General features: G+C 28.5%; 1 protein-coding gene across 2 annotated transcripts in view; it reads left to right on the top strand.

Annotated features, from left to right (window-relative positions):
* Fas2 (neural cell adhesion molecule fasciclin 2) overlaps positions 1 to 12,288 on the top strand; it is a 108,744-nt gene that overhangs the window by 7,778 nt on the left and 88,678 nt on the right. For both annotated transcript variants that reach the window (XM_075377617.1, XM_075377618.1), the window contains exons 4-7: positions 2,184 to 2,370; positions 5,100 to 5,313; positions 9,367 to 9,535; positions 11,261 to 11,488. In XM_075377617.1, coding sequence (XP_075233732.1) covers positions 2,184 to 2,370; positions 5,100 to 5,313; positions 9,367 to 9,535; positions 11,261 to 11,488 — 798 coding nt within the window. The remainder of the gene's footprint in view (positions 1 to 2,183; positions 2,371 to 5,099; positions 5,314 to 9,366; positions 9,536 to 11,260; positions 11,489 to 12,288) is intronic.

The raw sequence follows: 12,288 nt of genomic DNA on the forward strand, positions 1-12,288 counted from the left end.
GCTTTGTTATTATAAATATAAAATAAATAATTATTTTATAATATTTTAAATATAATTTATATAATTATGCATGTTATATTTATAAAACATTAATAAATAATAAGTATCTAATCTTGTTAAAATAATCTATAGTTTCTATATATTATATGTTACTTTTTATAAAAAAATAATACCCATTACTTTATATTGTAGTATTTAATGTAGTAAAATAAATACACAAAAAATAAATATACTATTAAAATCTTAAAATCCTCAAGATAAATAATTAGAAAAAAAAGGTGAAACTAAAAAAAATATATACACTTATATTTATTGTTATCGTTATTGTGAAACAAGACTAGGAACTGAGCATTTGTAAAGTAATTAATTACATTGAAAATTACAGAGCACAATCACTAACTGGACGTATGAGGTTAAGGTGTCTTGAAAAAATATACATTTTAATTTCAGTATTTATTTTTATCCTTTAAGTTTACTTATTTTTGTGTTTAGAAATTAAACTTAGTTAAAATTACTATTTATTATATTACAGGATTTGATTACAGTTTGTTAAAAAGTCATACCTTCATAATCACAAACAATAAATTGAAATTTTTTTGTCAAGAAAACACCCATGTAAAATGTAGACACCACTGGAAATTTCCATGGACTCTTGGTTGTTAATATACATCCTTGGTCTTCCTCAAAATCTTCAAACTGTTCATTGTAACTTTATTTACTGATTTACAAGGTAAATCCTAAAAATAATGAACATTATATTGTGAGGGATAAAATTGTATTTCTCACTCTTGTCAGTGGAAGAGTCTTGGCCCGAACCCTTTCTAATCAGTATGTGAGATGACACCGTCCTAAGAGGTACTGCAAAAGGAAGCACAATGATTTTTTAATATAGGGTTATTTTCTGATTTTGGCAAAGACATGATTGCTGAAAATCATGAGCAACGTGCAGCTATCAAGTTGTGCAACTGTCAAGTTTTGTTTCCATTTTTGAAAAAGACACTGTGGACACAATTGAAACGGTTAATAAAGGATACAAATAATCTGTGATGAGCATCTGTGGTGTCCTGCCACTGTTTAACAGACAAATATGTTGAAAAAATTGTGCAGCCATCAGTGAAGATTGTTGCTGAACCAACAGTTTTAACTGGAAGTTCTCAAAAGATTGCTTGTTTTTTGTGGGGAAAAAATCGGGAATTGTGGCATACAGTGACTGAGTTTTTTATAATGAGTGTCTCGCCCATACCATGCTCATTGTGCAGAAGTTTTCGACAAGAATTGGGATGACCTCATTCCCTCATCCTTTGTATTCGCCTGATCTTGCACTTCAGACTTTTATTTCCAAGGATGAAAAGGAACCTCAAGCGGAAGCAATTTGGCGCAATAGAAGAAATGAAACAAAAAACAGCTGATACCTTGAATGGCATAAGAAGAGGAGAATTCAAAAATCGTTATACAAGAATATGTGGATTTGGATAAAATTCTCAATTTTTTTAATTAAAATGATTTTCAACTTGCCCAGAAATTCTTGAACTATTATTTTCATTTGAAAACTGAATTTTTTTATCTTGTTAATGTTGTCATTACATCTAAAATACATTCAATGGATTATGACTTTGGCTGTTAGCAGAAGACTGAATATTTTGTTAAAAGAGATAATAATAAAAAAATGACTAGGTTAAGATAAGTGAATTTTTTCAGATTGAAATGGTGAAGTTTCGGACAATCAATTTTAATATTGGAAGTATGATTGATAAAATTAAGAATAGACTTAAGAATTGTAAATATAGATTATTAAATAGTAATAGCTAGGCTTTACTGGCTGATTATTGCCAGCTAGCCTGGGAATATAGATATGAACTAATCAAAGAATTTAATTACCGGAATGAATTTTGTTTTCATTTTCTATGGTCAGTCACATTTAATTTTTATGTTTTGGTTTCATTTTTATTTTGGACACTTATCAGTACTAGAGGCTTTAGAAAATAGTTTTTAAAGACTATTGTTGCTTAGCTTATAGATTTTGTATTTTTGTTGCAGCTCATCAGATGGTCATATCATTGTGAGAAGTGTGCTGATACATTAAATATTATTTTGTAAGATTTGGAACTTAATAATGAATGCACTTTTTTTATTATTATTACTAATTACATTTCTGTTTTAATAATATTAATTAATATTTTCAGGTGCATGTAACACCCTCATTTAATAAGACTGAAGGGCTTCGTAGTTCAGAAGTTGTTGAAGGTGAAACGGTTGATGTTACATGCCATGCTAATGGTAAACCACCTCCTTCATATACTTGGATTAAATCAAGCAAAAATGCTAATCTTGGAATAGTTGGTGATAGATTTTCTGTTAATGATCAAACTGGTAATTATTATCATAATCTTACGATGCATATTCCACAGTAAAATTTTATATTTTTTACTTGTATTATTATATTTAATGATGTCACCTTTTGCAAAGTATCATTTTTTTAGCAATGTAAGCGATAGAAGAGTAATTTACAATCTCTAAAATAACTTGTTTTATGAATAGAAGTTAAAGTATGATTTAGCACTTTTTTATATGTTCAGTTTTTATTTTATGTTGATTCTAACCTATGGAGTCATGAGGCAAGGGCATTTCAAACATTGGAAAATCGAAGTAAAAGCTGGTGAGATTTAAGAACTGTTTAGGAAAAAACAAAAAGAGATATAAAGACACTTATGTGCAAGAAGATAGAGATGAAAAATAGACTAAAATGATAGAAAATTATATATTGAAATTATTTTCCCATCTATCTGCAATGAGGAACATTACTGTGAGGGTGGCAGTGTTTCAGATAAGAATGTAAACAAAAGTATCATAAGGTAGTGAAAATTAAATAAACTAGTTGAATTTTTAGGAAGAAAGCTTGGAAAAAATTGAATCTAAGTGGTGAAGATATTGTTAATCTTCAATAATACTGATGTATGTATAGGTATAAAAAAGCAAATGATGAAAAAAATATCTACTTTCATAATCCTGTTAATAACACACATTTACTTCACTTACTAAAGTAGTTGTATCAATATTTCCATTTTCAGACCTGTTTTGCACACACAATTACTTGAAAAATTTTTTTGTTTTTGTTGCGGCAAACATTTAAATTTAAGATTACTGTTGAATTTGTTAGAATTATTGTATCACACCTGTCCAAAAAAAAAAATATAGGGTAGGGGAAGAAAGAAAGGAAGAAATGGATACATGGTGGCTTAGATTATGTAATGATGACTACGTCTATGATAATAGGTTTTTTGAATTCTGAAAAACTTATAACTTTTTAAAGGTAGTTAGAAAATAACATCAAATTTAAGTAATTGATTTTGGAGCAAAAACTAATAAAACATAGTTTGTCTTAAATTTGAGGATTTATGCTATATTACAGGAGAAAAAAATAACAGTACTAGCTGCAGAATTCAGATTTTGCTAATCTTTTCATTGTCAGACCTAATAGAGTTAGTTGTACTTAAAAATGTTAATCAATTATTAGCATAAAACAAAACCGTTTGTAAAATCTTCATGATCATATAATTTTTAATATAAAAGTCTGGAAAAAAAAATCAACAATAACCTGCAGAGTTTGATGCGAGAGTTTTCATAATTTATTATTTATAATCAACTGACATATGTAGTTCTTATGTACAGTAGTAACTATGTAATGGAATTGTTCTTACATTAAAAAACAATCTCACTGTTTTCTTTCTTTTTAATTCATCCAGTGTGGGTTAGACTAGGGTAGACTATTCATAAGAGGGATTGCCTCTTTGATATTTCCTGTTCACCCTGATTTGAGGAATTTACTCCCATATTTTGGAGCAACTTCAGCAAGACACTTCCTCAAAAGGTATGTCTTCACCCTTTCCAGTTATTGTTAAGCTGAGGAAAATTCCCTTTCCCAGAAATATATTTGCCCTCTGACCCACATCCCACTATGACTGTTCTTCTTCAGGGTTGCTCTGTGAAGTAGGTAAGCCACATGTAAGCCTCTGTGCTGGAGTTTGATTGTAGAAGCTATGAGGAATCTCTTAACAACTATATTTCTTTATGCTGCAATAGCTGGAGCTGAAACTCCCCCCCCCCCATGACAATTCCCAGGGCCCATTTATACTCTGTAGTTACTAGAAACAGTCGGTTTTCTTAAGTTATACTATTATCCTAAAAAATGTAAAAGAATTTTGTTACATATTTATAAAATTACAGTTTACATTTGTGGTTTGATTTCTGTAAAATTTTGAAATTGTGACTGTAAAAATTGTTCAAAGAAAAACAGAAACTAAATTAAAAACTTACATTCACAAATAAAATAAATCAAAATAACCAAATAAATTATAACTCGTATAATTTATAAAAAGTAGAATGTACTCTATATAATAAGGATTGATTGTATATTAACAAAAAATATGTTTATAAAATATTCAGTTTTTGGTTATTAATATTTTTTTAATAAAATCTGTACTGAAAATGTACAATGAAGTATAAATAAATAAAATTGCATTTCTCTGTTATTTACCAGCTTCATAAGAAATTAATTTACCAATAAACTCAGTACTTATATTTAAAAACAGTTTTAGCATTAGTCAGGTAATGTTAGATCATTATGTTAGTAAAATAATTGATGTGAATCTTTGTCTATATCATTGCCATCAATATTAGAATCAGAACCTCGTTTTATGGCATCAATATTTTTAGAATTCTCAAATTTCCCACGCAAATTACAATCAGCCAATTCAACAACAAAGAAGCTAACAAACATATGTAATCTAAAAGAGTACGTTGCAGTTTTATAATACAATGCTGGCAACAACTTAAAAGAATGCTCAATGGTAAGAGTAAAAAATTATCTAAGACTAACAAATTACTAGTGCAATGAAAAATGTTCTTGCAGCAGACCTGAACTTCAGTCTTAGCAGAAAATCATTTCTGGGTATCATTTGTTAGTGCTGATTGAAATATTCACAAGCATAAGTAGAAAAATTTACCAGTTTTTTTTGTACTCTTATTCTTTTTTAAGTTTTTTCAATTAAATTTTTATTGTATTAATTATTACATAAAAATAATAATTTTTATTTTCACAGGTACTTTAACTATAACAAATGTAAAACGAGAAGATAATGGTGAACTAAAATGCGAGGCAAGAAATGCTGCTGGATTTGATACACAAGCAGTTAATCTAATCGTAATTGTTAAACCAAATATTTTTGATTTGAAAAATATTTCATCTTCAACTGGGGAGACAGCTACATTAATCTGTAGAGCAAGTGGAAATCCATTACCTAGTTTAACATTTAGGTAATTTTGTAGCTGTTACTTTACTAATAATGTTATCATTAATTACTGAAAAAATACAAAAGAAAAGATGTAATACATGGATTTTGAAAGTTTTGTTCCTTTCATTAAACTAGAAATTAAATTCAAAGAAAAGTTTTACTAAATACTGAAACAAATTGGAAACAAGATGTTATTTCAAAATTGTTAATAAAAATAGTACAGAGTCTTCATAAAAGAATGGTGGAGTTTGGAACATGGAAAAAAAGAAAAGAAAAACAATTAATTTATGGTGTTTATTTATCAAATTTGTTATCCTGAACAGTTTTTTACATAACTAATAAATTTTAATGTGTGCACCAGTAGTTGCTCAGCAAATGTCCAATTGATACTCAGTTTCTCCCCATACCTCAATTAAAATATCTTCTGATTCAGTTGTAATTGCTTCATTAATCTTTTCCTTTAAGTGACATAGATTGCATATTTTTTGTGAATAAATAATGTTTTTTTATATACCCCCACAAGAGAAAATTGCAAGTTGTCAGGTCTGGACTCCTTGGAGGCCAGGATATTGGTCCTTGCTGGCCTATCCATCAATATCCAAATTTTCTGTTCAAAGCCTGACTGATGCATTAAAATGCAAGGGTGCACCATCTTGTTAGAAATGAATTCGTTGTTTGTTTTCAAGTTCATCCCGTCGAGGAAAGCAGTAATTGTTTAACATATCGAGATAAAAATTTCCATTAATATTCTTTTCAGTGAAGAAAAAAGGCCCAATTATACGATTTTTCATCTCATCACACCACACCAAACATTAATTTTAGACATGTCGTGTCATTTCTAAAAAGTTACATGATAATTTCTATAAAATTATATGTACAGAACCCCATATTCGTGAATTGTGTTTGTTAACATACCTGTTTATATGGAGAACAGCTTTATTCGTAAAAATGAATTGTTTTCTTTAATTTTATGGAAAATTTCAACCGCGAAATTGAAATGTTTTTCTCCATCATCAGGTTCCAATTCTTCCAGTAGGTGGGTTTTATATGCATGTAATTTCAATCTTGTGTAAAACTGTGTGAATTATTGTTTTTGGAATATCTCGAGGTTTCAACGAGTGAAGGTTCCGATTGCAGATTCTCTAATTCATTCAACAATTTTTCCTGATACTCATGGTTAGCCGGTAGAATTTTCCTTCAGAAGAGATCCAGTTCTTCAACTTGCTTGAACCAATATTGTATATTATTTTCATGTCGTGGCCCTTTTCTACAGTCATGACAAAATACACATTGAACTAAAATTACAGACTTAATTCAGCCAGCCACAAAACACTTCTCTTTTTCTTGAACAGTGAACACAGTAACAAACTGAACACACTTCAGCAGCAGTACAAAAATTAATGTGGTGGGTTGAACTGCTGTTACACAAACTTTTGGGTTGAAGGCTATCAAGCACCAACATAACTTCTCAAAATTTCCCTACTGTCGTGATCTGAATTACAGAAACTCTACTATTCTTTTATGAAGACCCTGTATTAAATTTTAAATGGTATTTCTAATGATTTGCCCCATTAAGGAAAAACTTTTTATTTAATTCAAAAAGTTCTACTTCAAGTTTTTTATTGTGCATAAACAATACTATGGCGAAAATTGCGAAAAAAAATTTTTTAACATCAAAATATTTTTTTCTGTATTGTTTATAATTTTCTTTTATATAAAAATGTTTATTGAGTGTTAAACATGCTCTTTCAGTCTCCATAATTTACAGCTAATTTATTTGTAATTTTTTCCTTACTTTTTTTTAATCATGTTTAAATAGACATGTTTTATTTGGAAAACAATGTTGTCTTGTTTCGATGTAATACCCTGATGTCAGTGAATCTTATATTTTTAAAGTTTGCTGAATGCTGCAACAGTAGCCACAGTTCTTACAATAAATTTATAACACGTAACTTATATAGACAGTTGTGTATATAGACTAATAAATCCTTGCTTCATTTTAAAAATAAAGAGGAAAGATTCAGGGGGCATTGATGAAATTTCTGGCAGTATTTTAAACAAAATTGTAGGTGCTGTTATTATTTCTCTTATAAATTTAATTAATGACAATTCAACAACAAAGTATTTTCCACCGCCTTAAATCTTTCATTCTTATTCTCCCTCTCTAAGAAAGGTTCAGCACTTAATTTACAAAAACAGATCCCAATTTCATTATCTGTATTTTCTAAAATATTTGGAAAGATTATGAAGAATTGAGTGCATTTTTTGAAAAAGATGTATTGAAAAATTTTCAGCATGATTTTAAGAAAAAATTGACCAAAGTTATAGCCATTTCCCATTGTTAGAAAATATTTATTTTAATATAGCTGTGTATTTTTGTAATGCATATAATTTTCTTACATTGTCCTCATCATCAGGTATTTTTGTTTCTCCTGGTGTAGTATAGGACACTCATATCTTTTAAGCTTTGCTTCTTCTAACGATATTTGTCATGTTTGATAAAATTATTTGCTAATTTTGTGTTCAAATGGTGTGGTATCAGTCATCCAGATCCAGTTTGAATTTAATTTTTCTATATCAGAATTTAATCTTCAGAATTACTTAATATGACATAAAAAATGAGGAGGATATGATAAAAATATACCTGCCGCACAGAAGGGAAATTGAGGGGAGAATAGTATACCTCTTTGTAAATGCTTGTAGAGGTCACATAACTGGTATTGCAGCCAGCTTATTAAAATTCCATAGATAGTAGAAAACAATGTTTGGGGTCTGTAAGTATGAATAATGTAAGGTGACGTTTAAAAAATAATAATGTTTGTTTATTCTTATGAATATTCAATCTTTGCTAAAAAAGATAGTCACTTTTTTTTTTTTTTAAATGCCCACCTACTAAATCGGACAACAGAATTTTTTTTCTTGTAACTCAAACAATACTTTGGCTTACAAGAATGGGTCTTAATTGGCCCTTTTCATGTAAACAACTTCCAGTCATTTTTAATATATTATTGTACCATTTAAAAATCTTTTTACCAATTTGTTTAAAATGCTGACAATTTTTTTCAGAAACAGTATTCCTCTTGATGAATTTCTAAATAATATTAATTATAGAGTAAAAAACCATTAACAAGTATTGGAGAAGTTGCTATTTTATCCATAGAGTTGCATATCCACCCATATATGATTTGAACTGTATAGTGTATTATTATGTACCGATCAGAATAAAAAATGCATTATTTGTTTGGTATGTTAAATTTTGTTGCTTATTATGCAAGATACATTACCAAATAGGTTAATAGGTGCTTAATAGGTTTCATTAAAAGCCATTTTTGTCTGTCAAAAGTTACTTTCATCAGTTGTTTTGTAATGTGCAGGAGCATTGTTATAATTACACAATGCAAATGACTGTAATTTCTTATAATGGTTTCATGAATTAAACTGAGATTGCTAAGCAACATTTTTCTAATCACCTGGAAATTATCAGGTGGCAATTTCATGTGATGGACCTTCATGAATGGGCGAGAGATGTTGTGAATGTTACTTGGCAGTCCCACTTAGTAGATCCTGTGTTGAAAACTAAGCTGATATTCCATTTTGTGGAGTCTGTCTCTAGTTATTCCGGTGATTTACATATTCTATATTCAAAAGAATCTTAGTTCATGTTCTGTAGTAATCTCTTTACATGGTTATCTGTCCATTTTTCCCTTCTTTCTTTTTTTTTTACCAACACGTAGGTTTCTTATCTTTTTGTGCAGGTATTGTTTTGTTTTTTTTAGATATATTTGTACATTTTTCTTATAGACAGCATTTTCTGTAAGCTAACCCATATTAAAAAGTAAGAATCAACTGAAAATTTAAGAAGTAATATTTTTCTAATTTTTTTTTAATTCAATGCCAAATTAAAAAACATTATTGGTAATTTGGAATTTTTCACCTTTGTGAAAACAAATGTTTATTTATTTTAAGTAATCTTTATTCAATTAATAATTTTTATGATATTATTTTTATTTATAATTGTATGTAATTCATATATACAATTAATTTATAGTTTTTATATTATTTTTTTCTTTATTAGAAAATTAAGTTCATCAAAGACAATGATCTCAGGAGCACAGCCTCATGACAACCGCATTGTAGTCGAACAACGAGTTGATGAACAAAAGAAAGAGGCTGAAGGTTCTCTTATTATTTCTAATGTTCAGAGATCGGATGACGGTTTATATGCTTGCATTGCCAAAAATAAGGTAAGGGTATACTTCGTGTGTATTTTTTTTTTTTTATCTTGTCAAGAACTTGAATATCATCAGTTTTTTTCTAGAAGCTTGAGGTTTATGGCATCTAGAGGTAGTTTCTGGAATGCGGTCAAGATAATGGATAAAGTAAGTCAGCACCAAGCAGTAAGTGTAGACTTGTCGGTGTAATGATCGGCATATCATTTGTTAAATTTTTAATAAGACTTATTTTAACTGAATAAAGAATACAGTTTATCTCTTTCTGATTTTCATGAAGCACTTACAAGTTCGCCCAGTATTAATATTGTCATCATATTTATTAATAAATCCCATAAATATAAAGTAACTACTTCTCTTTCCAGGTTTCTATATGTCTTTTTGGCTTTTTTTTTCTGATTCAAGAAAGAGGTCCAGTATATTGAAGATTCATTTACTGGTGATTTTATTTTGAAATTAATTGTGTGGAAAATACTGGGGGAAAAGGTGCATGATAGTATTTTTACACTGTAGTCCCATATACATGATTACATTAAAGTGAATAGTAGTCTATTTGTTATGGTTTTGTTGAATTTGATTCATTTGTTTATTTGATTGGCCGCATTCAATTAAATATTTATAATTTATTCCCTCTGAACAATGAATATATTTGTTGAATGCATATAATTGATTGAACTTGAGAAAGATTAAAAGTAAAATTAATTTTTATTTATTTCAGCTGGCGTTTTTAACACCTGTCAATGAATGATAATGAAATTAATTTTTTGTAGCATATGAAAAAATGTTTGTATTTTGAATGTTAAGTAATCTTTTTTTTTTCATATTTTTGTCTTTATGTGCGACAAGTTATAAAAAATAAATTGAAAATGATTGCCTCTCTACATTTGTTACCTAACAAATATGGAAAATCAGTTGATTGTTGATTGTTTAAGAATATTTTACTTAAAAACTAAAAAATCTAATTCCTTCCATTGGGGATACTAGGGTTTTCTGTGTGTTAATTTGTAATTAATGTTGTTTTTTATAAAGAGATTAAAGAATTAACTCTGGTTTAATAATATATTTACTTAATTAAACACTTCACATTATAAAGATTAAATATGGTATAAAACAATGCTTAATATTTAAGATGTATCCATGTTTAAAATGCATAATTATTTTATTTAATAATTTTTATATTTAGAGCAAAATCAAAAACCAAAAATCTTGAGATATCAAAAATATATTAGTTTGGCAGTTTTCTGGTTTAATGAGAATACCAGATTAGAGTGTAAATAATTTAAATATTACAATCGATTAATCCATCAGTCAATATAAATCTCCTATTAAAATTAACTTAGCAAATTCAAAATGTTATAATGAAATGAAGGAAAGTAAGATAAATTTCAAGAATGTAGTAAGTAGATTAAGTTATACGATATATTTATTACCAAATTTAGCCAAACCGTTTGACAAGTGAAGTCTAAAAATAATCTGGTTTCATTGTTAATGTGCATCTTTATTTCCCCTTCTATTTTACCTCTGACATTGCATAAGTGTCGCATGCTTCATCACTCTCAATTTTTAAAGTATTCAATCAAGATTGTTGCTTTGAATTCTTTCTTTCTCAACATTTTCAACTGGATTTTTTGGGTTACAGTTGTAAATTAATGAAAAAATTAAATTGGATGCCTGTTTGTGAATTTAATCATGTCTAGAAAAAAGAATTGAATTAATTTGCTTTGTGTATGTTTTTTTTAGGGTGGAGAAATGATTAAAAATGGTCATCTGACAGTAGAATTCGCACCAACATTTGCTAATACACCGATGAAAGAAGCATGGTCATGGGATAAGCGACCTGTAAATATAACCTGCTTAGCCGAATCTATTCCAAATGCGACTATTACATGGCGACTTAATGAACGAATAATTGATAGTACAAATCCTTATTTTAGAATTTTTGGTATTGGGCCACAGAGTAGTCTTTTGGTAAGATGTCATTCTAATTAAATTATAATGCTTTACAGTAGTCCGTAAATATTCAAGTAAGGATATATGGAAGATATAAATAAAAGGGTCGTTCAATAATTAAAGGTACAGGACTGTAGAAAATTATTCATTATTCAAAATTATTATGATAGTAAAGCTACTTTTCAATATCATCCTCGGCTACATTTAAACACTTGTCCTTTCCTTCTGTGAGCTTTTTTATAACAGTTATAAAGGATTGTTTATCTTAGAGTTCGAGCCATTCTTATATCACAATCCTGACCTGCTCTTTGCTGCCATACAAAAACGTTGAAAGAACCAACCAAACAAAATCTGTTTGTTGTGTGAGATTGGGACTGTCAGTTGGATGTGGCAACCTCCCCCAACCTGACTTTTTAATAGCTTCCTGTGTTTTTTGAGCGATATGGAGGCAGATTTTATACAGAAGAATTATACCTTTTGAGAGAAAAGTAGGACATTTCTTCCTTATTGCAGGTTTCCCTTTATTTTCTAGCTTGTCACAATAGTACTTGCTGTCTATTTTACGTTGTTTTTCTAATAAGTTATCATCCCAAAATACCATTAACATCACTTTATTGGCTGACGTGTAGGTTTTGAATCTTTTCTAAGTTGGAAAATTTGGATGTTTTCCTTAATAAATTTCAAAATTTATAAAACTAACAATTTCAACAAATTATATTATTATTCAGAATTCACAAATTATAAAAACAGTTCATTTTAATGTAATTATAGAATTAAATACCAACTAAAGATGTAGGATCTTGTGAAAATCAAATATT

The sequence above is a fragment of the Lycorma delicatula genome, chromosome 10 (genome assembly GCF_047948215.1).
Source record: "Lycorma delicatula isolate Av1 chromosome 10, ASM4794821v1, whole genome shotgun sequence".
NCBI classification, from domain to species: Eukaryota; Metazoa; Arthropoda; class Insecta; order Hemiptera; family Fulgoridae; genus Lycorma; species Lycorma delicatula.